Below are 21537 nucleotides of genomic sequence, written 5' to 3' on the forward strand. Positions count from 1 at the left end.
GGGAGAAGCAGGCTTTCTGGCTGAGCAGGGAACCCAATGTAGGGCTTCCTGGGATCATGACCTGAGCTGAAGGCAGATACTTAATGACTGAACCACCCAGGTGCCCCTTTCTTGGCTTTTTAAGATGTATTTTGTAATTAGTATTGCTGATCTTTCATCCAAAAGTTTGTTTTTATGTAATACTTAAAACTAAAGGAGCTTTTTACTTAAAATCATTAAAAATTAAAAAACTCTTCAGGTAAATGATTTTGTTTTAGCAGGTATTTTACAATTATACTACATGTTTTGCAGGTATTTTACAATTATACTACATGTTTTGAAGTATTAAAATACAAAATGAGTTAGAAATTACAGCTTTTTGTTCTCCCCAGCTTTCTGCTAAGCGAGAGACTAGTGGAGAAAAATCCAGGCAATTAAGAGATGCCCAGCAGGATGCAAGAGATAAGATGGAGGTAAGATTATAAACTAGGCTTAGGTTAACTTATATTTTTTGACCACAGTAAATCCTTTTTTACCAGAATTATGGAGTGGTAACTTCAGATGGGTGTCATTGGGATTGAGTATTGGAAAGACAGAACAGTACTGAAAGTGTAAATGAAGGAAAAAGGAACAGAACTTATGGTGTGAAAACTCTGCTTTTGTACTTCTAATTGTCTGACTCACTTCTGTGTCATACTTTTTGGCTAGGATATTGAGCGCCAAGTTAGAGAACTGAAAACAAAAATTTCAGCTATGAAAGAAGAAAAGGAGCAGCTCAGTGCTGAAAGACAAGAGCAGATTAAGCAGAGGACTAAATTGGAGCTTAAAGCCAAGGATTTACAAGATGAATTGGCAGGCAATAGTGAACAAAGGGTAAGTTAAAATGCTAAAAATGAAAGACAAATGTTCGTTGAGTAGGAATTGCAGAAGACCATCCTTTCTATAATGGGAGTACAAGCTTAAATTTTTGTAAAAGATCTGGCACATTAAAATAATTCACACTTAGTAGCAACTCAGTACTGTCTCCTTGTGTTTTTTTATTTAAAAATTAGTTTTGTGTTACAGGATCAGTTTTTTTCATGAATTCTTTTCCATGAGAGAATATCTTATGCTAAACTTAAAATTAAGCAGAAATTTTTAAGGTTGCATTTTTACTTACCCTGCTTTATTTACAGAAACGCTTATTAAAAGAGAGACAGAAGCTGCTTGAAAAAATAGAAGAAAAACAGAAAGAACTGGCAGAAACAGAACCTAAATTCAACAGTGTGAAAGAAAAAGAAGAGCGAGGAATTGCTAGGTCTGGGATTTCTTTCACCAACACTTCTACTTTTCTACATAGTTCCTCTGTGAAAGCTGAATAGTTAGGAATTAAGACACAGTAAGAACAGAAGTTAAATCCAGTTTCACATTAATAGCCTGTGTTAAACAGCTCCTGTGGGCCATGTGTTATTGTATACATAACACATAAATTTTTTTTCATTCAGCCATAAGAGAGTCACATTATCACTGTTAGGTACAACAAATTTGAGGTTCTGGGAGGTTAAATCACTTGCCTAAGATAAATAACTTGCCTAGATGTTGTTGGGCTTTTTGAAACATGAATGGTGGTTTCTTTGTTTTATTTTGTTTTTTACCCATATGACATCTTACTCTGTTTCATCCTATTTCCTTTTTTCATTACTGTTTCAGCATCTAGACATTTTAGTATGTATCTGTAGATTGAACATGCCAACTTTTGCTGATTTCATGGTTTAGTGCATTATTATCTTCTTATGCTACCAGTATTTGTCTTAGTGAATTATTTCCTTTGCCACTGTTTTTCTGATTTTTTTTCTTATTGTTTGATAGGGTTATCTGTAATCTGTATTTGTTCTAGTATTCTGTGTATTGTAAATGTTTTCTTTGTCTTTCTTTTGCTTTTTAACCTTGATAGTGTCTTTTATTATAAGGAATTGGAAATGTTTATATAGCTAAATATAGTTGGAAAATTCCTGAGGTAGGATATTAGGATTGTCTCTAGCTTTACTGACTCACCCAGACCTGGAGTGAAGATGTTGTCTGCCTGAAATCCTTAGGATATAGACTCGTTTACATGACTTTAACTGTGGCTTTTCAAAATGAGATTTATATTATATAGTACTAGTCCAAGGATCTCTGTTAGATACTAGTTGCTTTTACTGTTTTTTCTGTGGAATTTTGAAGATGGCTGTTATCTCTGAGGTCTTGACATTGATTGCAGTTAAACTTGCTTATTTTCTGGTCTCCTTTTTAATCCATTCTTTTCTTCTGTCTTGTTATAGATTGGCCCAAGCTACCCAGGAAAGAACAGATCTTTATGCAAAGCAGGGTCGAGGAAGCCAGTTTACATCAAAAGAAGAAAGGGATAAGTGGATTAAAAAGGAACTCAAGTCTTTAGATCAGGCTATTAATGACAAAAAAAGACAGATTGCTGCTATCCATAAGGATTTGGAGGACACGGAGGCAAATAAAGAGAAGAACCTGGAGCAGTATAATGTAAGAACTTCTATAGCTGTTTTGTGAAAGTCTTTCAAAAAGACATGTACATCTTACCTATTTAAGTTTTATTTTTCAGTAGTAACATTGTTACTCTTAAAATATACAAAACAGGTATTTACTTAGAAAAGACCAGCACAATTTAATATTTATATACATAATATTTATATGATAGTTTTCCTTTTCAAGGAACATTTTTTCCGTATCTGTGATTGTTCATGTAGATTGAGTATATCTTAAAATACATTTTTGTGAGTTGGTAGAACATTTCTGAGCTACCCTTAATTTTAACATGATAAGTCAAAATATGACTTCAGAGTAGCTAGTTATTTTTCCATTTTTAGTCTTTCACAATTCTCTGTCAATTTGATAACTTATTGCAGAATATATTTTTTGTTGATTAAGACTGGTGATTTTTATAAGATTTTCTAAATGAATAAAACATTACTATGCATGTTTAGTAGCATTTTCTTAAAAATTGAAGTAGAAGATAAAATCACTTCTAGGATAAGAAAGATCTCACTTTATTTAAAATGAGAAAGGGGGAAAATGCTTTGTTAAGTATTGTGTATGGCTGCATATAGGTGATTGGAGGATGATAGAAGTGATGAGAAGGGAGTATGTAGGACAAGTATAGGGTGAGGAAATTATATATGTACCTACACAGAGGAACCCTCCTCTTACCTCATGAGATCTATACCAGTTGGTTACTGGTTTATATCCAAAAATTCACTTAATACATAAAATGTTTATATAAGTGTGTATATATATTTAAGTTTTATATGTAATAGTATTTGTATTTATACACATGTAAACATACATTTATTTATATCCTAAGTATTTTGCTTAAAAAGATAAATAATATGCTCATGTACCAGTCTTTTTTTAAGAACCATTTTTTTAGAACAGTTTTGGGTTCACAGTAAAATTGGGAGGAAGGTACAGAGATTTCCCCTATACCTCCTACCCCCGCAAATGCATAGCCTCCCCCATTATCAGCACCCCGCACCAGAATGCATACCAGTCTTTTCATGTAGAGCCCAAGATGTTTCTTTTGAATATGAGTAGTGATTGTGAATTCTCGGGACATTTTTGTTATGAGCCACACATAAATGTAGTTCTTAAAGCTGGATGAGAACAGAATTCAGGATTCAGTCTAGGATCATGTATTGCATTTAGTTGTCTTATCTCTGTTGTTATCTTTTATAATCTGGGTCAGTTTCCTAGTCTTTAACTTTGATTTGACATTTTGAATTACTATAAATTGTTATAAAGTACATATTACATATTAATATATGCATTTATAGATTATTTCTCCCTGATCTTTTAGAGTTGATTTCCCCATTTAATTTAATTTTTAGTGAGTCACCTTTGAGTGTATCCAAAACTAAATCACGTTTTTAAAGAAATAGCTCTTTCCTTTGTCTTTATATTTGTTTAATATTTAATGTAATCACAGCATGAACAAAATTAAAAACATAGTGGGGAGCAAACCTAACTGGCTCTGTAATCAAAAATAACTGGTGGAAGAGTGACCAGGAGTCCTAAACCATTGTCTCCTAGCCTCTTGAGTCCAGTGTGCTTTAGTCGCTATTTTATGGAGGGAATGTAAAACCATGGGTTGATTCCCGGTAGTTATTTGGAAATTAATTAATAGAGTTTCAGCTGTGATAGCTACATGTCCTCTCCTGAAAGAAAGGACATGTGTTTGTCATGAGTTCATGGAAATATCCTCAACGAATACTCCTTTTGAAACAGCCTGGTGATGAGCCACGATTTGTCAGTGAAGTTTTTATTCATTCTTTCTCAAGCTTGAACTTCATTATTTTGCAGTATTTGAGCTATACCTTCCACTGCTGAAGTCTATCCTTTATATTGGCTAGAGATGATTTTATAGTGCTGATTGAATTATGTAGAATGGCCTTTTGCTTCTTAGTATAATCCTCAGTCTTTCCTATGTGTATAGAGGGAGTGGTGTGAAAACCATTGACTGTAGTATTTTGAGCATGTGTGAATGTATTTTTTTCTTCTAAAATTCTAGTTGAAAGGTTTAGATCATTAGTGAGCAAATTAATTCTATTTTAGCAATATTTTATAGAATAATTCATTTATGTTTTATGTTTGCTCTTGATGTGCTTTTTTGCCTAAAGGCATTTTTTAAAAGTTAGAATTGGATTTTTTAAACAACTTCATTAAGGCACAATTGACATACAGTGAATTGTGTGTGTTTAAAATGTATAAAAATTATTTAATAAGTTTTGACAGATGAATACATCTGTGAAATCAGCACAACAGTTAAGATGATAAGCCTATTCATCACCCCAAAATGTTTGCCCTTCCTTCTTGCCTTGCTATCCCCAAGCAAATACTGATCTTGCTGTCACTGTGGATTAGTTTGCATGAAATTGGATTTTAAGTTTAAATTATTTTTATTTTCATAGAAACTGGATCAGGATCTTAACGAAGTCAAAGCTCGAGTAGAAGAACTGGACAGAAAATACTACGAAGTAAAAAATAAGAAAGATGAATTACAAAGTGAAAGAAAGTTAGTATAGACTAAAATATGCCTTAATTTTTTTGAGTGACACTAATTACTGGCTGTTAAATGGTCTTTAAATTGTAAATTAGCTTGGGCTACCTGGCTGGCTCAGTTGATGGTACATATGTGACTCTTGATATTGGGGTTGTGAGTTCAAGCTCCACTCTGGGTGTAGAGATCACTTAAAAAAATCTTGGAGTGCCTGGGTGGCTCAGTTAACCATCTGCCTTTGGCTCAGGTTATAATCCCTGTGTTCTGGGATCAAGCCCCAAGGTGGGGTTCCCACCCTCAGCAGGGAGGTCTGCCTCATGCATGCGCGCGCGCACACACACACCCACACACACCCCCACTCCCCCACCCCCCCTGTTGTGCTCATTCACTCTCAAATAAAATCTCTTTAAAAAATCTTACAAAGTTAAAAATGAACTATTCAAGTTTGATGTTTTTTCAGTATTTTATCCTATATATACCGTTGGTGCATCTTAATGCTTTTAAAATTAAAGTGTAATTTTTATTGATTAGTTACTTGTGGAGAGAGGAGAATGCAGAACAGCAAGCACTTGCTGCTAAAAGAGAAGATCTTGAAAAGAAACAGCAACTTCTTAGAGCAGCAACAGGAAAGGTGGGCATGTTCTTTTCATTACTTCAGTTTACATTGAGCCATTTACTACACAAGAATTTGTTAATTTTTAAGCTGTAAGTCCTTGGTTTCGGGTGATAAATAAGAGTGCAAATCACTTGTCCTGTAAATTTGAAATGATGGGTCTCGTTTAAGCAGCCTTTACTACAATAGCATTTTTGATTTTTAGTTGAAGAGTCCCATTTTTAATGTTAGTGTCAGAAGAGAACCCATTTTAAAGTTTTGTGTAATTGACATTTTTCAAGGGGGTGATGTGGAGTTGGGAGGGTGTCTAACATCCGAAGCATTTTTAAATGTATAGAGTAGTAGGTTTGTTTCTTACCAGCAGGACTGCCACTGGAAATACTATTTTAATATTTTTCACCTCTGACAATTTAACAGGCTATTTTAAATGGAATAGACAGCATAAACAAAGTACTGGACCACTTTCGTAGGAAAGGAATAAACCAGCATGTTCAGAATGGCTATCACGGCATCGTGATGAATAACTTCGAATGTGAGCCTGCTTTCTACACATGCGTGGAAGTCACTGCTGGCAACAGGTGAAGTTTTTGTTTGATATTTTGAAATTTTAAAGGAAAGAAGGAATAAGAGAAGCAGATTTTTGGAATTTTAGTACAATCTGTCTCCCATAACCTTTTATTTTAGTTGCTTATTTAATTTTTTAAAGCTGTACATGTTAAGTATTCCTAATTGTAGAAGCTAGAACTATCCCTTTTGGGGCTTCCTCTCCCTCCCCCCATTGGAATTTTCTAACTAGTTTCCCTCCCATCCTACCCCAGTACAAATTGGATTGCATAGAAAAAAAGTGAATTGTTTGTCTGAATGTTTATAGCACTTTAAAGTCTAGCAGTAAAGATATGTCTTGTTTTGTTTACATGCAGGTTATTTTATCATATTGTTGATTCAGATGAAGTCAGCACAAAGATTTTGATGGAGTTTAATAAAATGAATCTTCCTGGAGAAGTCACTTTCCTTCCTCTTAACAAGTTAGATGTCAGGGATACTGCCTATCCTGAAACCAATGTGAGTTGGTGTGTGTGAAGGTCTGTCTTTCAGTAAGTTATTTCTTATGGTTAGCACATGCTAGTGCACAGGTACTGTGTGTGAGGATTTACTGGTCTTCTCTTACTGCATAGTCACTACTGGGTAGGAATGGGAAGGGAGGTGTAGGTCATAGCGAACACATGAAACAAATCATTGCAAATGTGTCAAGTGTTAAAATACAGAAGGACAGGATACTTGGAGAGATTATCCCAGGGCGACAAAATTAAGAAGAAAATCCTTGAGGAGCTGTCATTTGAAGTGAATATTTTTTGTTTTTTGAATATACTTTTTAAATGGCTTATAAATTAAATAAAAACATCTAGCCAGGTGATAGGCTCTGAAAACAGTGTTTTTGTTACTTGCTGGTGTATGTTTAAATGGATTCAAAACATTCCCAGAAAGTGTTCTTGAGAAAAATGTAATGGCTTTGAGGTATGTGGTTTCAGAATGTTGATGGTATTAGCAACTATTTTACTGTCCTATCTAAGATTAAAGCTGAAACTCAGTGATAATGATAACAGTTTAAGTGGGTCGGTGAGAATATTTTTTTAAGATTTTTCTTTATTTATTAGAGAGCACGAGAGGGAGGAGACACAAGACACCCCACCCCTGCCCCACCCTGCCCCACTCATCAGGGAACCCCACACAGGGCTTGATCCTAGTACCCTTGTATCATGACCTGAGCTGAAGGCAGATCCTTAACCAACTGAGCCACCCAGATGCCCACCCTGCTACAGTGAGAATCTTAAAAGCTACTTTAAAGGGTCCACCTTTTTTCTTCTTTTAAATCTGTAAATTATTCTTGAGGTTTTGGGGAGGAAAAATTCACAGATATCACAAATGTGATGCTGTGATTGAACCAAGACTCAAGAATGCACGTAGTGTGGAAGGAAAGGGACTCTTGGGTGGCTCAGTTGGTTAAGCATCCTACTCCTGATTTCAGCACAGGTCATGGTCCTTATGGTCCTGAGACTAAGCCCACATCAGCTGAGACTTGGCTTCCATGCCAAGGGGGGAGTTAGCTTGAGATTCTCTCTCTTCTCCCTCTGCCTCCCACCACCCTCCCAAAATAAATAAATAAAATCTTGTAAATAAATAAATACATAAAACTAAATTTAGATGATAGAAGTACAAGGAAATGGTTATCACAAAAGTTATGTGATAGTGGTCACCTCCAACAGGTAACCTGTTTGTGATTAGGAAAGGGGCGCACTTTTAGTGTCAGCAGTGTTTTATTTCTTGTCCTTTGTGATAGTTACATTGGTGTTCTCTTTGTAATTATTGGTTTAAGCTTACCATATTTGTTGCATTGTTCTGTGTGTAGGTTGTATTTCCTAATTTGAGAATTAGAAAAATTCTTTCCTAACAGTTTAGAAGAACATAAAAAGGGAAGATTTTATTTTATTTTTATTTTTTTATTTTTATTTTATAAAGGAAGATTTTATATGAAAAAATATTTTCCTGAATATTTAAGACATATATAATAAAATGAAAACATTTTGAGGAAATACTATTAGTTTACATTTATTTACCCTTTTTTTTTTTTTAAGAAAGAGTGCATCCACAAGCTGGTGGCGGGGGGGGTGCAGAGAGAGGGAGTGGGGGAGAGAATCTAAACAGGCTCCACATCCATCATGGAGCCTGACATGGGGCTTGATCTCCCAACCCTGAGATCATGACCCGATCTAGAATCAAGTCAGACGTCTAACTGACTGAGCCCCAGGTACCCCTATTAAGCCCTTCTGTGTGGCAGATGCTATCTTCTGTGTTTCAGATACTAGTTTTTTTAGTCTTTATCAGGAAAGTACTGTTCCTGCAGTTTTATGGATGAAATAACTGTTAAATGGAGAAGTTAAGCAACTTGTCCAGAACATACATCTGATGAGTGTCAGAACTAGGATTTGAGCTTGAGCTGTGACTCCAGAGCCACTAAACTTTTTCTTATTTTTCTCTGCTCTTGAAAACTTGGATGGTTACATGAACATAATTTCCAGGATATTTCAGTAAAGTGATTTTCCTAACTTCTTCAGACCAAAAGTAGTTTTGAAATATGAAGGCATTTGTGTTTATTTGTATTTTATAAAGATGTAATTCATAATTCTAATATGTTTTAGTTAACTATGTTGTGATTTCTTTGCTGACAAAATATTCGTTTTTAGGATGCGATTCCTATGATAAGTAAATTGAGGTACAATCCCAGATTTGACAAAGCTTTCAAACATGTGTTTGGGAAAACACTTATTTGCCGTAGCATGGAAGTTTCAACCCAGCTAGCTCGTGCTTTCACTATGGACTGCATTACCCTAGAAGGTTTGTAATAGTAATTCTTAGCTTTGAACAGATAAATTCCATTTTAGTTTTAAGAGTATTTCAAAATTCATGTCCAGTTTTTTGTCATTTTTAAATGGTTTGTTTGAGTCCAGACAGGATCTACACATTATATTTAGTTGATGTCTCTTTAAGTATAATCATTTAGTCTGTAGTAGGGATTCTTAACCTTTTGTTGTGTGGATTCCTTTGGCTCTTTGGTAAAGCCTATGAGCCCTTTCTCAGAATGTTTTTAAGTGCATAAAATAAAATACTTTGGATTACAAAAGAAACCAATCATAATTGACTTGGTAATCAGAATATTTTTTTAAGCATGACAGTAATTTACTCTTGAAGGTATTTAAAAACAAGATTTAGCAGTGGGTCTAATAAATGTAACTTTGAAGTACTGATACATGTAAACAATATTTTAAGATTTGTAACAAATATAATCTGATAGAAAATAGCTGTTAACTTCTCTTGTTAACGAAGTTACAAGTATTGATAATACCACTGTGATTTTTGTGATAACAGAAGGAATTGCTAAATTTCATTTTGAAGTTAGTATAAAAATAAAGATGTAAATTTTTTTTTCCTACCTAAGTCATGGAGTCTTGGTTAAGAACCTCTGGTATATCAGTTCATATGTCCTCATTTTTCAGTTTTTTTCCTTTTCTGTGTAATTTATTTGCTGATGAAGGTACCATGCCACCCCCCCCCCCAGTTTATCTCTATAGATAATTTTTTGTTGTTTTGGACTACCTCTGAGAATAAGTTATAAAAATTATGATACTTTATTTCTACAAGTTAAGCTTGTATATCTCATAAGAATAAGGACACTCTTCTTAATAACCCCAAGTATCATTGTTACACCTAAGAAATTTAACATAACCCAATATCATCATCATCTAAAAAGTACCTACATTAAAATTTTCCCAGTTTTCCCAAAATACTTTTCTTTCCGGGATCCAATCAAGGATGCATGCAAAGTCCTCTTTGGATTCTTTCAATATAGGATAGCTCCTTTCCTTCCCACCCTCAGGAAATTGACTTTCTCATAATGTTCCATTTTCTAAATTTGCCTTTTAACTGTTTCTTCATCATTAGATTTGGTTTTACGTTCTTGACATGAGTGATGTGTACTTCTTACTGCATCCCACAATATGTCCCACTGCTAATGATGTTAAGTTTGACCAGTAGCAGTCTCTCTGTTGTTAAGATGCCCTTTCCTCTTTGTAATTGATACGTGTGCTATGTGGGACTATCCTTTAAGAAAACGTGAATATCAGGTTCCCCAACAAATTTTTTTTTAAGATTTTATTTATTCATTTGAGACAGAGAAAACATGAGCAGGGGGTAGGCAGAGAGAGAGAGAGGGAGAAGCAGACTCCTTGCTGAGCTTGGAGTTGGACATGGGGCTTGATCCCCCGGACCCAGAAATCATGATCTGAGTCACCCAGGCGCCACACGCCCACAACTTCTTTTACCATTGGTTTGACTCAATACACTGGGGGTTTCCAAATGGTGATTCTTAAATTCTGTGAAGGCTTCTGTATTTTTGTTTCTTTTTTTTCTTAAGAGAGAGCGAGCTAACAGGAGTGGGGAGAAAGGAAGAGAGAGACTCTCAAACAGGCTTCATGCTTGGTGCAGAGCCTGACATGGAGCTCAGTTTTATCACCCTGAGATCATGACCTGAGCTGCAGCCAAGAATTGGATGCTTAACCAACTGAGCCATTCAGGTGCCCCTATCTCTGTGCTTTTAGAAGCATTCAACTTCTCTAGACTTGCCATTATTATTACCACTGATGTTCACATTTTCCCAAATATGGCCAGTGGAATTCCAAACTCTAGTCCTTTGTCCTCTTGACCTATCATCATTGGTCCTTAGCACTTCTTTCTGGCACATTTTTAAAATGTAGATTCTAACAGCTGGAAAGCAGACATTTTTCAGAGTGGGTTTAATCCTTCTAAATTCCCATTAAGTAGGTAAAGCCTTTAAATTAGTTGTTTGATTCTAAATCAGTTTATCACAGAATAAAGAAATTGTTACACAGAATTTCTACCTTCCTTGTGCTTTGTTTATAGGTGACCAAGTAAGTCATCGGGGTGCTCTAACTGGAGGTTACTATGACACAAGGAAGTCTAGACTTGAATTGCAGAAAGATGTTAGAAAAGCAGAAGAAGAACTAGGTGAGCTTGAAGCAAAGCTCAATGAAAACCTGCGCAGAAATATTGAAAATATCTTTTTGTCTTGTGCTTTGGTGGAGAATTGTGTTTGGGTTGAAATATATAATCTTTTACGTGTTGTGTGTTTTTTCATATATGCAGTGGGGACAAAAACCACATTTGACTTTTATTTTTTAAATCATGGGAGCTTATGTTGTCAGAAGTTAACTTCTAAAGACAAGGAAAAACTCTTGTAACATTGTTTCCTTAGCTATTAACATTTAAATCTAATAGCAGTGAGTCAGTGTATTTCTGAGAGTGGAGAACCTGAGGTGCACTGAAATTTAAAGTTACAGAGGAAACTGAGGAGGATGGTTAGAATTGTGGAAGGAAAGTGAGGTTAGTGTTTCACGGAAGGGTTGGGGGCCTCTCTAATGCCACATACTGCATAGAATTTAAACATAGGGGTTAAAAAATGTGCATTAAGTTTTTATTTCAAGGTCATTTGGTACAGGTGTACTATTAATGGAAGAAGGCTGTTAAAATCCAAGTCTTAGTAAACATCATACTCTAAATTCTTCCAAATAAAACTGCTGTTCCATGAAGAGTATCGTGAAGAAGAGTCCCATGAAGAGTTTAGCTCACAACAGAAACCTTGTACCTGTGCATTTTCTTAAAATAACTACAGTTCTTTGGTATAAGGCAAAAGTGCTTTTTATGTACTTCAAATTACATCACACAATTTAAAAAATACAGATACTTAAGGAGCACCTGCCTTGCTCAGCCAGTAGAACATCCAATACTTGATCTGCGGATCATGAGTTTAAGCCACACACTGGATGTGAAGATTACTTAATATATATATATAGGTACTCCAGCATCAAGAACAACCATTTTTACTAAGTCATTGGAATATTCTTTTTTTTTTTTTTTTTTTTTAAGATTTATTTATTTGACAGACAGAGATCACAAGTAGTCAGGTAGGCAGAGAGAGAGGAGGAAGCAGGCTCCTTGATGAGCAGAGAGCCTGATGCGGGGCTCGATCCCAGGATGCTGAGACCATGACCTGAGCCGAAGGCAGAGGCTTTAATCCACTGAGCCACCCAGGCGCTCCGACATTGGAATATTCTTAAAGGTGACTGTGGGGTTTTTTGTTGTTTTTTTGAGATAGCTAGAGAGCGTGAACGGGGAGGAGAGGGAGAAATAGGTTTCCCACTGAGCAGGGAGCCCAATGTGGGATTCGAGCCCAGGACCCTGGGATCATGACCTGAGCCGAAGGCAGCTGCTTAATGACTGAGCCACCCAGGCACCCCTGGGATATTTTTAATTGAAACTGGTAATTTTTTTTTTTTTTGAAGTGAGTTTATACCTTCTGTACCATCAGTGCAAGCAACAGCACAAGCAAAAGGTAAATAAACATGTTAGTTTTGACTTTGCAGGGGTTTGCAAAGTGTATCTAGAAATGGCCAAATTTGGCAAGATGTTGGCACAAAGAAATCTTTGGGGAACACTAAGAAAAAGGAGGATATTGACAACATACATCAACTACCTTCCTGTATTTGATAATCCAAATTATTTTTTTTGGATGGTGGTATTATTTTTCTACATTGGGCGATGTCTCCTTTTCATACACAACTACCTTCTATAGTGCTTTAAGCACAATAGATTATATAGTAAATATTTCTTGAATGAAAAGATAACAAAAAATATACTTCATTTAGATTCTCTTAGGGCTTCCCAAGAATTTTTGTTCTTATATAGCTTATAAGTAAAGCACATAGGTTATTTTGAGAGAGAAATGGTGGGGTAAATGTTTTAAGCTACTTCATGGTTGAACACACTTAGTATAGTATTTAATTTAGCATTGTTATGGTCCATAAATTTGAGGAAATAACTTTTATTTGGAGGTAAAGAAAAGGGAAGGGATACACACTTTTTAAAAGAACTAGAGAAAATTTTCCTTAGCCTTGTATATGGATTAATAATGAAATTGATCAGTTGATGAACCAAATGCAGCAGATAGAGACCCAGCAAAGGAAATTTAAAGCATCTCGAGATAGCATATTATCAGAAATGAAGATGCTAAAAGAGAAGAGGCAGCAGTCAGAGAAGACTTTTATGCCAAAGGTTCGTAAGTATATCTCTTTTGTTACAGACTTATTTTAAGTATTTAGAATTGGGATATACTGTATATTGGTTATCCATTGGAGTTCATGTGTTCCATTTCTTGTAGCCCCATACTTTTAGACTTGTCTGTGTATCTGTACTGCACTTACACCCGTGGGTACCCAAAGTCTCCTTTTGCAGTCCACGTTCAGATTGTCCAACTTCATTGAACAAGTAGACATTTTGAGTTATGGCGTAATAGTATTTTCTAATGATCATTAATTTGTCAGTAATCATTTTTTGTCTGTTAAGCACTATTTATGGAATTGTTTGAATATTTTCTTTTATCCAAATTATACTAAACAGGATAGAAAACAAACTATTATTGCTAAATTACAAGTAACTAGTCTCAAAAGCTTTGACAAAAACTGTTATTATAGTTCATCAGTAGTACTAAAATCATAGTTTTTAATTGTCCAACTATACCATCCTAACACATTCTAGCAGTCTTTTCTTTTTGTTCTTATTAATATGCCAGAAGATTTTTATATGATTCAGTCATGGACTGTGATTAGTCCCACATACCTCAATAGTAATGTATCATAAATATTTTTCTTACTGCTACTTAGTTCTAATTATCAAATTAAGTGGATACCTAATAGTTACTTGAGTTGATAAAATTTAGTTCACTTTATTTTTTTTTAAGATTTTATTTATTTATTTGAGAGAGATTTATTGAGAGAGATCACAAGCAGGCAGAGAGGCAGGCAGAGAGAGAAGAGGAAGCAGGCTCTCCAGGACTCCAAGTTCATGACCTGAGCCGAAGGCAGTGGCTTAACCCGCTGAGTCACCCAGGAGCCCCTTTAGTTCACTTTAATATCAAATATAGAATGTTCTCAGTTTTTCACTGTTGTAAGTAATACAGTAACTAATACCTTTATTAATAAGTGGATAATCTGTCACATAGCAACGTAGCTTACAAAGTTTGGAAGCAAGCTTGCATGCTATGGAGTCCACCAGAGAATCGTTGAAAGCAGAACTGGGAACTGATTTGCTTTCACAACTTAGTCTGGAAGATCAGAAGAGAGTAGATGCACTGAATGATGAAATTCGTCAACTTCAGCAGGCAAGTACAATTTATAAAAATATAAGTTTTCATTTATAATTGGCTATTGCGAAAAGTTTATTGCTACCAAGGGAACGAGAAAGAAGGGAACTCTGAGAAAATAGAAAAATAAACTTGAACTTCTTGTACCCATGAGAGTAAATAAGTTTTTCTAAACCATTGTGGGTATGTTAGGATTATACAAGAACTCTTCGTTTTTTTATCTTTATTTTAATGCACTTCAGTTAGTAGTAAGATCAAGCTTGTTAGCTTTGCTGTCTCTGTTGATCTGACTATAATTAATATTGTTTTGATTAAACATTTTTTTAAAAGATTTTGTTAGTTTATTTGCACATGAGTGAGGGGAGGAACAGGGGAAGAGGGACAAGCAAACTTTGTACTGAGCACAGAGCCCAACCTGGGTCTCAGTCCCAGGACCCTGAGATCATGACATGAGCCAAAATCAAGAGTTGAATGTTAAACTGACTGAGCCACTCTGGCACCCCTTTATTAGACACTGATTTTTGTACATAGAGATGTAAATAGTAATTTAAAAAAAAAAAAAAAAGAAAAATAGATAAATATTTTTGGCAGCATGTCTTATAAAAAGAACCAAGCACACAAACGAAGCATTCTGAATAAATAAGACGGAAAATGAAAAAAATACAGGGCTTTCCATTGTAGGTCATTTGAACACAAGTAGTGGATAGGACAGCAGATAACAGCATTCCTGTGTGTGAAATGTGCATGCCTATGTGGACATAATTTTCTTTTCTTCCAGGAAAACAGACAGTTGCTAAATGAAAGAATTAAATTAGAAGGTATCATTACTCGAGTAGAGACATACCTAAATGAGAATTTGAGGAAACGCTTGGACCAAGTAGAACAGGTATATTCTTTTTGTGGGTTTGTTGATGACCATAACCTTTTGAAAGAACTTACACTTGAGGAGCTTTGATTGAGAGCATGGTGACAGAAAGCATCTACCATGAGTTGATGAGAGCTCATCTACCATGAGCTTTGATTGAGAGCATTGGGGACAGAAAACATTTACCATGAGTTGGAGTTTTAGTACTGCCATCTCGTGTACGATCTTGGGCAAGTAATGTAGTATTCCTAAGCCTCAGTTTCCTGTTCTAAAAAATGAGCATAACAGAATTATCTGTTTTGTATGTTTATCCTGGCACATTCTACGTACTCAGTAAGTGTTAAGTTACTAATGTTTTCTCAGTATAGTCACTTGCTGAGAAATTTTGTAGTTATTGTATCATTACTTTTTTCCCCCCTTTAATGGATATTTGCAATTATACAAAGTGTACTTCTGTCTCTCTTGAATAGTTATTCATAATAACAGCTATTGGTGAAAGCACTCTATAGCAGTAGAAAGCAGAATGATAGTTTTCTAGGGCCATGAGTAGAGGGAACTTTATAGAGGGTCACAAGGGAGCTTCTTGGTTTAATGAAAAAATCTGTATCTTCATTGTGGTGGGTGTATACATTGTCACAACTCACTGAGCTCTACACTTAAAATTAGCTCACTTTATTGGATATAAATTATACTTCATTGAGAATGATAACAAGAATGTTCATAGGATTATAATAAAAAATTAATAATACAAATGTATATCAAGAATTGGATGATTAAATAAAATTTTACACGTTAATGCAGAAGAAGCAACAGCTGTTGGAAACTGTTAAAGTCATAAAATTTTGAAACTAACAATTCCTATTCTGTGGTTTAATAATCTTAAGTTTCTTTTATCTTGTAGGAACTTAATGAACTGAGAGAGACAGAAGGGGGTACTGTTCTCACTGCTACAACCTCAGAACTTGAAGCAATCAATAAAAGAGTAAAAGATACTATGGCACGATCAGAAGGTGAATTTTTATTTAGTAAAAATTTTTTTATTTTGTTAAAAATTAGCTTATTTGATAAAGTTGTTAAGCAAAAGTGTACACTAATAATTTTGTGTTTTCCATCACCATAAATAATTTATAGTGAATGGAGTTTAGTGGTTGATTATAAATAGTAACCTTTGTTTTATTAAAATGTTTGTGACAGTTTTATAAGAGATCATAATTACTAATGTCGTTGCCAAAAGTGTGAATTAAGTTTCTTATCACCTAGTTGCTGAGAAGAAAATTATTTTTAAAATTTTTTATAAACATTTAATAATGAGAAATATATACCTAATGACTCGTGTACACTCCTAATTTTGTCCTGAATTAAATGTTTCATGGATTTACACAGTAAAACAAGAGTAAAAACCTAAAACTTATTTACTTATTTATTTATAAAGATTTTATTTGACAGAGACATAGAGAGGGAACATAAGCAGGGGGAGTGGAAGAAGGAGAAGCTGGCTTCCCTCTGAGCAAGGAGCCTCTGTGGGGCTTAGTCCCACGACCCTGGGGTCATGACCTGAGCCCAAGGCAGATGCTTAACGACTGAGCCACTGAGGTGTCCCTAAAACCTATTTATTTTGATAGATTTGGCCATTAAAATCTTTGGTCAGATAGTGCTCTAGCTTTAAAGTAGGTATTTTGGCTTAATTTGTTTTTTTCTCTTAGATTTGGATAATTCCATTGATAAAACAGAAGCTGGAATTAAGGAACTTCAGAAGAGTATGGAACGCTGGAAAAATATGGAAAAAGAACACATGGATGCTATAAATCATGATACTAAAGAACTAGAAAAGATGACAAATCGACAAGGCATGCTACTAAAGAAGAAAGAGGAGTGTATGAAGAAAATTCGAGAGCTTGGTTCACTTCCCCAGGAAGCATTTGAAAAGTACCAAACACTGAGTCTCAAACAGGTAAATTGTGTAGTTTTTGTGTTGTTTTGTTTTAAAGATTTATTTATTTATTTATTTGACAGACAGAGATCACAAGTAGGCAGAGAGGCAGGCAGAGAGAGAAGGGGGGAAGCAGGCTCCCTGCTGAGCAGAGAGCCCTCTGCGGGGCTCGATCTCAGGACCCTGAGATCATGACCTGAGCCGAAGGCAGAGGCTTTAACCCACTGAGCCACCCAGGCACCCCTTAAATCTGAAATCTTGTTGCAAATTTCTCTTCATGTGAATTTATTTATACATCTTTTTCTCTTTGTAGTTGTTTCGAAAACTTGAACAGTGCAACACAGAATTGAAGAAGTACAGCCATGTTAACAAAAAAGCTTTAGATCAGTTTGTGAATTTCTCTGAGCAGAAAGAAAAGTTAATAAAACGACAAGAAGAGTTGGATAGGGGGTACAAATCAATCATGGAACTGATGAACGTACTTGAACTTCGAAAATATGAAGCTATTCAGTTAACTTTCAAGCAGGTATGTTTCTGTTTGTATTTAATGCTCACACAAGACAAAAGCTTCGGCTGTTATTCAGCTTATTATTCAATTCATAAAGGTTTTATAAAGTTTTTTTTCCTACTGATAGTTGGAACTAATACAAGTGAACAAATCCAGCATATAGTTTTCTAACATACTGTTAGAACATACTACACAACTCTTAAAAGGATTCAGTCTGTTGCTGCTGTTAAAATATTTGTGATTGGTTTTAAATATTTTAATATTTTAAATATTAAGAAATAAATATTTCTTAATATTTCTTAAATATATTTAAGAAATAAATATTTGTCTTTTGCCTTAAGAAATAATATGTGCAGTGCCACCTATGCAAAAGTTATATTTGAATCACCCTGTAACTTGTTCATTTCATTCATTTTAAGGTATCAAAGAATTTCAGTGAAGTATTCCAGAAGTTGGTACCTGGTGGCAAAGCTACTTTGGTAATGAAGAAAGGAGATGTGGAGGGCAGTCAGTCTCAGGATGAAGGAGAAGGAAGTGGTGAAAGTGAGAGGGGTTCTGGGTCACAAAGCAGCGTCCCATCAGTTGACCAGTTCACTGGAGTTGGAATTAGGGTAAAAATACCTTTATATCCAATTTTCCCCAGTATTACCATAGTGGAATTTGTGGAATATTTTACAAATTAAATAGGTACATTCTATGTGATTTAAGAGGTGATGGTGATTCTACCCCTTTTTGGGTATTAACTCATTTAAATTTTCTCTTAGGTGTCATTTACAGGAAAACAGGGTGAAATGAGAGAAATGCAACAGCTTTCTGGTGGACAGAAATCCTTGGTAGCTCTTGCTCTGATTTTTGCTATTCAGAAATGTGACCCAGCTCCTTTTTACCTGTTTGATGAGATTGACCAGGCTCTGGATGCCCAGCACAGAAAAGCTGTGTCAGGTAGTTTGGTTTGTACTGAAAAATGGGAATTTGCTTAAAAATGATAGCTTGCCTCTTTGATTGTGCATTCTTGTTGCCTAAGATATTTAGGGCGATTGGACAGGGTGTATATTCTGTAAATAAAATTTATTATTATTTTTTAAAATTTTATTTATTTATTTGACAGGGAAGACAAGCATGGGGAGTGGAAGAGGGAGAAGCAGGCTTCTGGCTGAGCAAGGAGCCTCATACAGGGCTTGATCTCAGGACCCTGGGATTATGATCTAAACTGAAGACAGTCGCTTAACAGCTGAGCCACCCAGGCACCCCTAAAATTTATTTTAATACGTTTTTAAGAATTTAGCATTAGACTACTTTACAAAGCTTAATTCTGTGAGAGGTCGATGTTTCAATCAATTGAAAATTGAATCAGTTGAATCCATTGAAAATTGAAAATCCTACTTCAGTTAAACTTTTATGCAGAAGTCTGTTTTTTTTTTTAAAGATTTTATTTTTATTTATTTATTTATTGGTCAGAGAGAGAGAGAGAGGGAGAACACAAGCAGGCAGAGCAGCAGGCAGAAGCAGAGAGAGAAGCAGGCTTCCCGCTGAGCAAGGAGCCTGATGTGGGGCTCGATCCCAGGCCCCTGGGATCATGACCCGACCCGAAGGCAGAGGCTTTAACCAACTGAGCCACCCAGGTGCCCAGAAGTCTCTCTTTTTAAAACTTGTTTTTCTCAATGTTTGAATAGCCCCTGACATTAAATGTTGATTCTGTATTTAAAGAAACTATATTTTGGGGTGCCTCAGTGGCTTAGTCGATTAAGCTTCTGCCTACGGCTCAAGTCAGGATCTCGGTCCTGGGATCGAGCCCCATGTGGGGTTCCCTGCTCATCGAGGAGCCTGCTTCTCCCTCTGCCCTGCTCTACTAGTGCTCACTCGCACTCTCTTAAAAAAAATAAAATCTTTAAAAAGAAAGAATCTATATTTGATCTTTAATAAATTCAAAAGATCTTTGGATATGTGGGTAGCAGGGGAACATTGTTCTTTGTTTTTTATGTGAGAAAACTTGTTTTGCTCTCTGACTTAATGCTGTGTTATAAGTAGCTGCTGCTGCTTCATATTCTGTAACTTTAAGATACGAGGTAAAAGATCTATCCCTGGGGCTCCTGGGTGGCTCAGTTGTTGGGTGTCTGGTTTCGGATCAGGACATGATCCCAGGTTCCTGGGATTGAGCGCCCGCATCAGGCTTCCTGCTTCTCCCTCTCCCACCCCCCCCTTCTTGTGTTCTCTCTCTTGCTGTTTCTGTCACATAAATAAAATCTTCAAAAAATCTATCCCTAATGTAAGAGAGTAGTAAGTTCGTAATTTTGCAGATAATGTGCATGAAAAAGTCACAAAATAGTCACAAAGCTATTTTGAATTTTAGGTAAGGGTGAGGATAGTTGATTTTTAAATGTTCAGATCTATTGAAAAAAGGGTTTTATTAAATTACTGTTTCTTTTTATAGATATGATTATGGAACTTGCTGTACATGCGCAGTTTATTACAACTACTTTTAGGCCTGAACTGCTTGAGTCAGCTGACAAATTCTATGGTGTAAAATTTAGAAATAAGGTAAAAAAATTTTTTTTACATTGAGTTTAAGTTTGTATTGTACTTGTCAAATTCTTGTTTTCTGTTACTTAAATCATAAAGGAAAACCTAGAAATTTGTTGCTTATGATGAGTTTGTAAAGAAAAAGCTTTTCTTTCAAATGCCTGTGAAGTTGTAGCAATTTTTTTTGTGGCATTCCTTGCATTGATTTTATTTTTATCAGCATTAAGAGACAATATCTTCCTGTCTTATCTATTCAGTGCACAGTCTTTAGCAGTTTTATATATAGTCGTTTCTATTTTGGCTGGGCCACCCAGCTCTTCCTAATGTCTTCAGCCCTAAGATTCTTTGAAATAGCAAAATAATAAAAACTGAAAAAACACGGTTTGATATTTAGACATTAGTATTTACCCAGATCTTCAGAATTCTAAAATGCAGAATATTTTTAAAAACTCAATGCTTTCAACAAACACCATTATAAAAATCTTACTATCAGTGTTGCAGACTCATTTGACTTGGTATGTAAAATTTATAGGCAGTAAGCCATATGTTTTAAATATTACTCTATACAGTAAGAACACTGGTGGGTTTTTTTGTTTTGTGTGTGTGTGTGTGTGTGTGTGTGTTTTAAGGTTTAACACAGTTTTTAACATTTTTTCTTCAGGTTAGTCATATTGACGTGATCACAGCAGAGATGGCCAAAGACTTTGTAGAAGATGATACTACTCATGGTTAAACGGAAAATATTGTCCACTGGTTTGGAAGTTGTGTATAGTAATATGAATCTCATACCCAGGAACTGTACATTTAAATCTAAATATGTAGTCACTACTAATAGTTTTCAGACGTAGAGCATACATAGCCCTTTTATATTTCTGTCATTGTATTTTATAAGATACTCTGTAATGTTACATTTCTACTTATAGTTTAAGAATTTTATTTCCCACACAACTTTTTGTAAAGTGTCCTGCTCCTGTTTTAAATCTTTTGAAACATGCTAAATATTCTTTCCTAATTATTTTATCAATTATATTGCCTCTTTTTTTATAGCTTCAATTAAATAATTGGTTTATGACTAATTTAGTATTTTATGTGGCTTTTTATTTATAGTTTTATGATTAGAAACAAATTTTTCTTAAATATCTTGCTTTTTGTTTTGCCTTTGTTTTGCCAGAAAAGATCTGCCTTCACCTAAAAGAATATTTTTTAAACGTGGCTTCATATTCTTTTGAAATAAATCTGTGATTGCCAGTCCTGGCTGCATGTTTAAATCCACAGGGTAGCTTTAAACTGCTGGTGTATTTCCATAGA

The 21537-nt window shown here is 35.1% G+C and overlaps 1 protein-coding gene across 3 annotated transcripts in view; it reads left to right on the top strand.

Annotated features, from left to right (window-relative positions):
- SMC3 (structural maintenance of chromosomes 3) overlaps positions 1-21305 on the top strand; it is a 37474-nt gene extending 16169 nt beyond the window's left edge. For all 3 annotated transcript variants that reach the window (XM_082720197.1, XM_082720198.1, XM_082720199.1), the window contains exons 10-29: positions 372-452; positions 688-852; positions 1155-1276; positions 2280-2493; positions 4935-5038; positions 5555-5654; positions 6054-6214; positions 6557-6698; positions 8879-9029; positions 11112-11264; positions 13168-13319; positions 14266-14424; positions 15185-15292; positions 16173-16281; positions 16975-17222; positions 17515-17727; positions 18129-18320; positions 18474-18651; positions 20141-20247; positions 20891-21305. In XM_082720197.1, the coding sequence (XP_082576323.1) occupies positions 372-452; positions 688-852; positions 1155-1276; positions 2280-2493; positions 4935-5038; positions 5555-5654; positions 6054-6214; positions 6557-6698; positions 8879-9029; positions 11112-11264; positions 13168-13319; positions 14266-14424; positions 15185-15292; positions 16173-16281; positions 16975-17222; positions 17515-17727; positions 18129-18320; positions 18474-18651; positions 20141-20247; positions 20891-20962 (2931 nt within the window). In that variant the 3' untranslated portion in view covers positions 20963-21305. The remainder of the gene's footprint in view (positions 1-371; positions 453-687; positions 853-1154; positions 1277-2279; positions 2494-4934; positions 5039-5554; positions 5655-6053; positions 6215-6556; positions 6699-8878; positions 9030-11111; positions 11265-13167; positions 13320-14265; positions 14425-15184; positions 15293-16172; positions 16282-16974; positions 17223-17514; positions 17728-18128; positions 18321-18473; positions 18652-20140; positions 20248-20890) is intronic.
- Positions 21306-21537: the final 232 nt, after the last annotated feature.

This window comes from Mustela nivalis, assembly GCF_964662115.1.
Source record: "Mustela nivalis genome assembly, chromosome: 2".
Taxonomy (NCBI): domain Eukaryota; kingdom Metazoa; phylum Chordata; class Mammalia; order Carnivora; family Mustelidae; genus Mustela; species Mustela nivalis.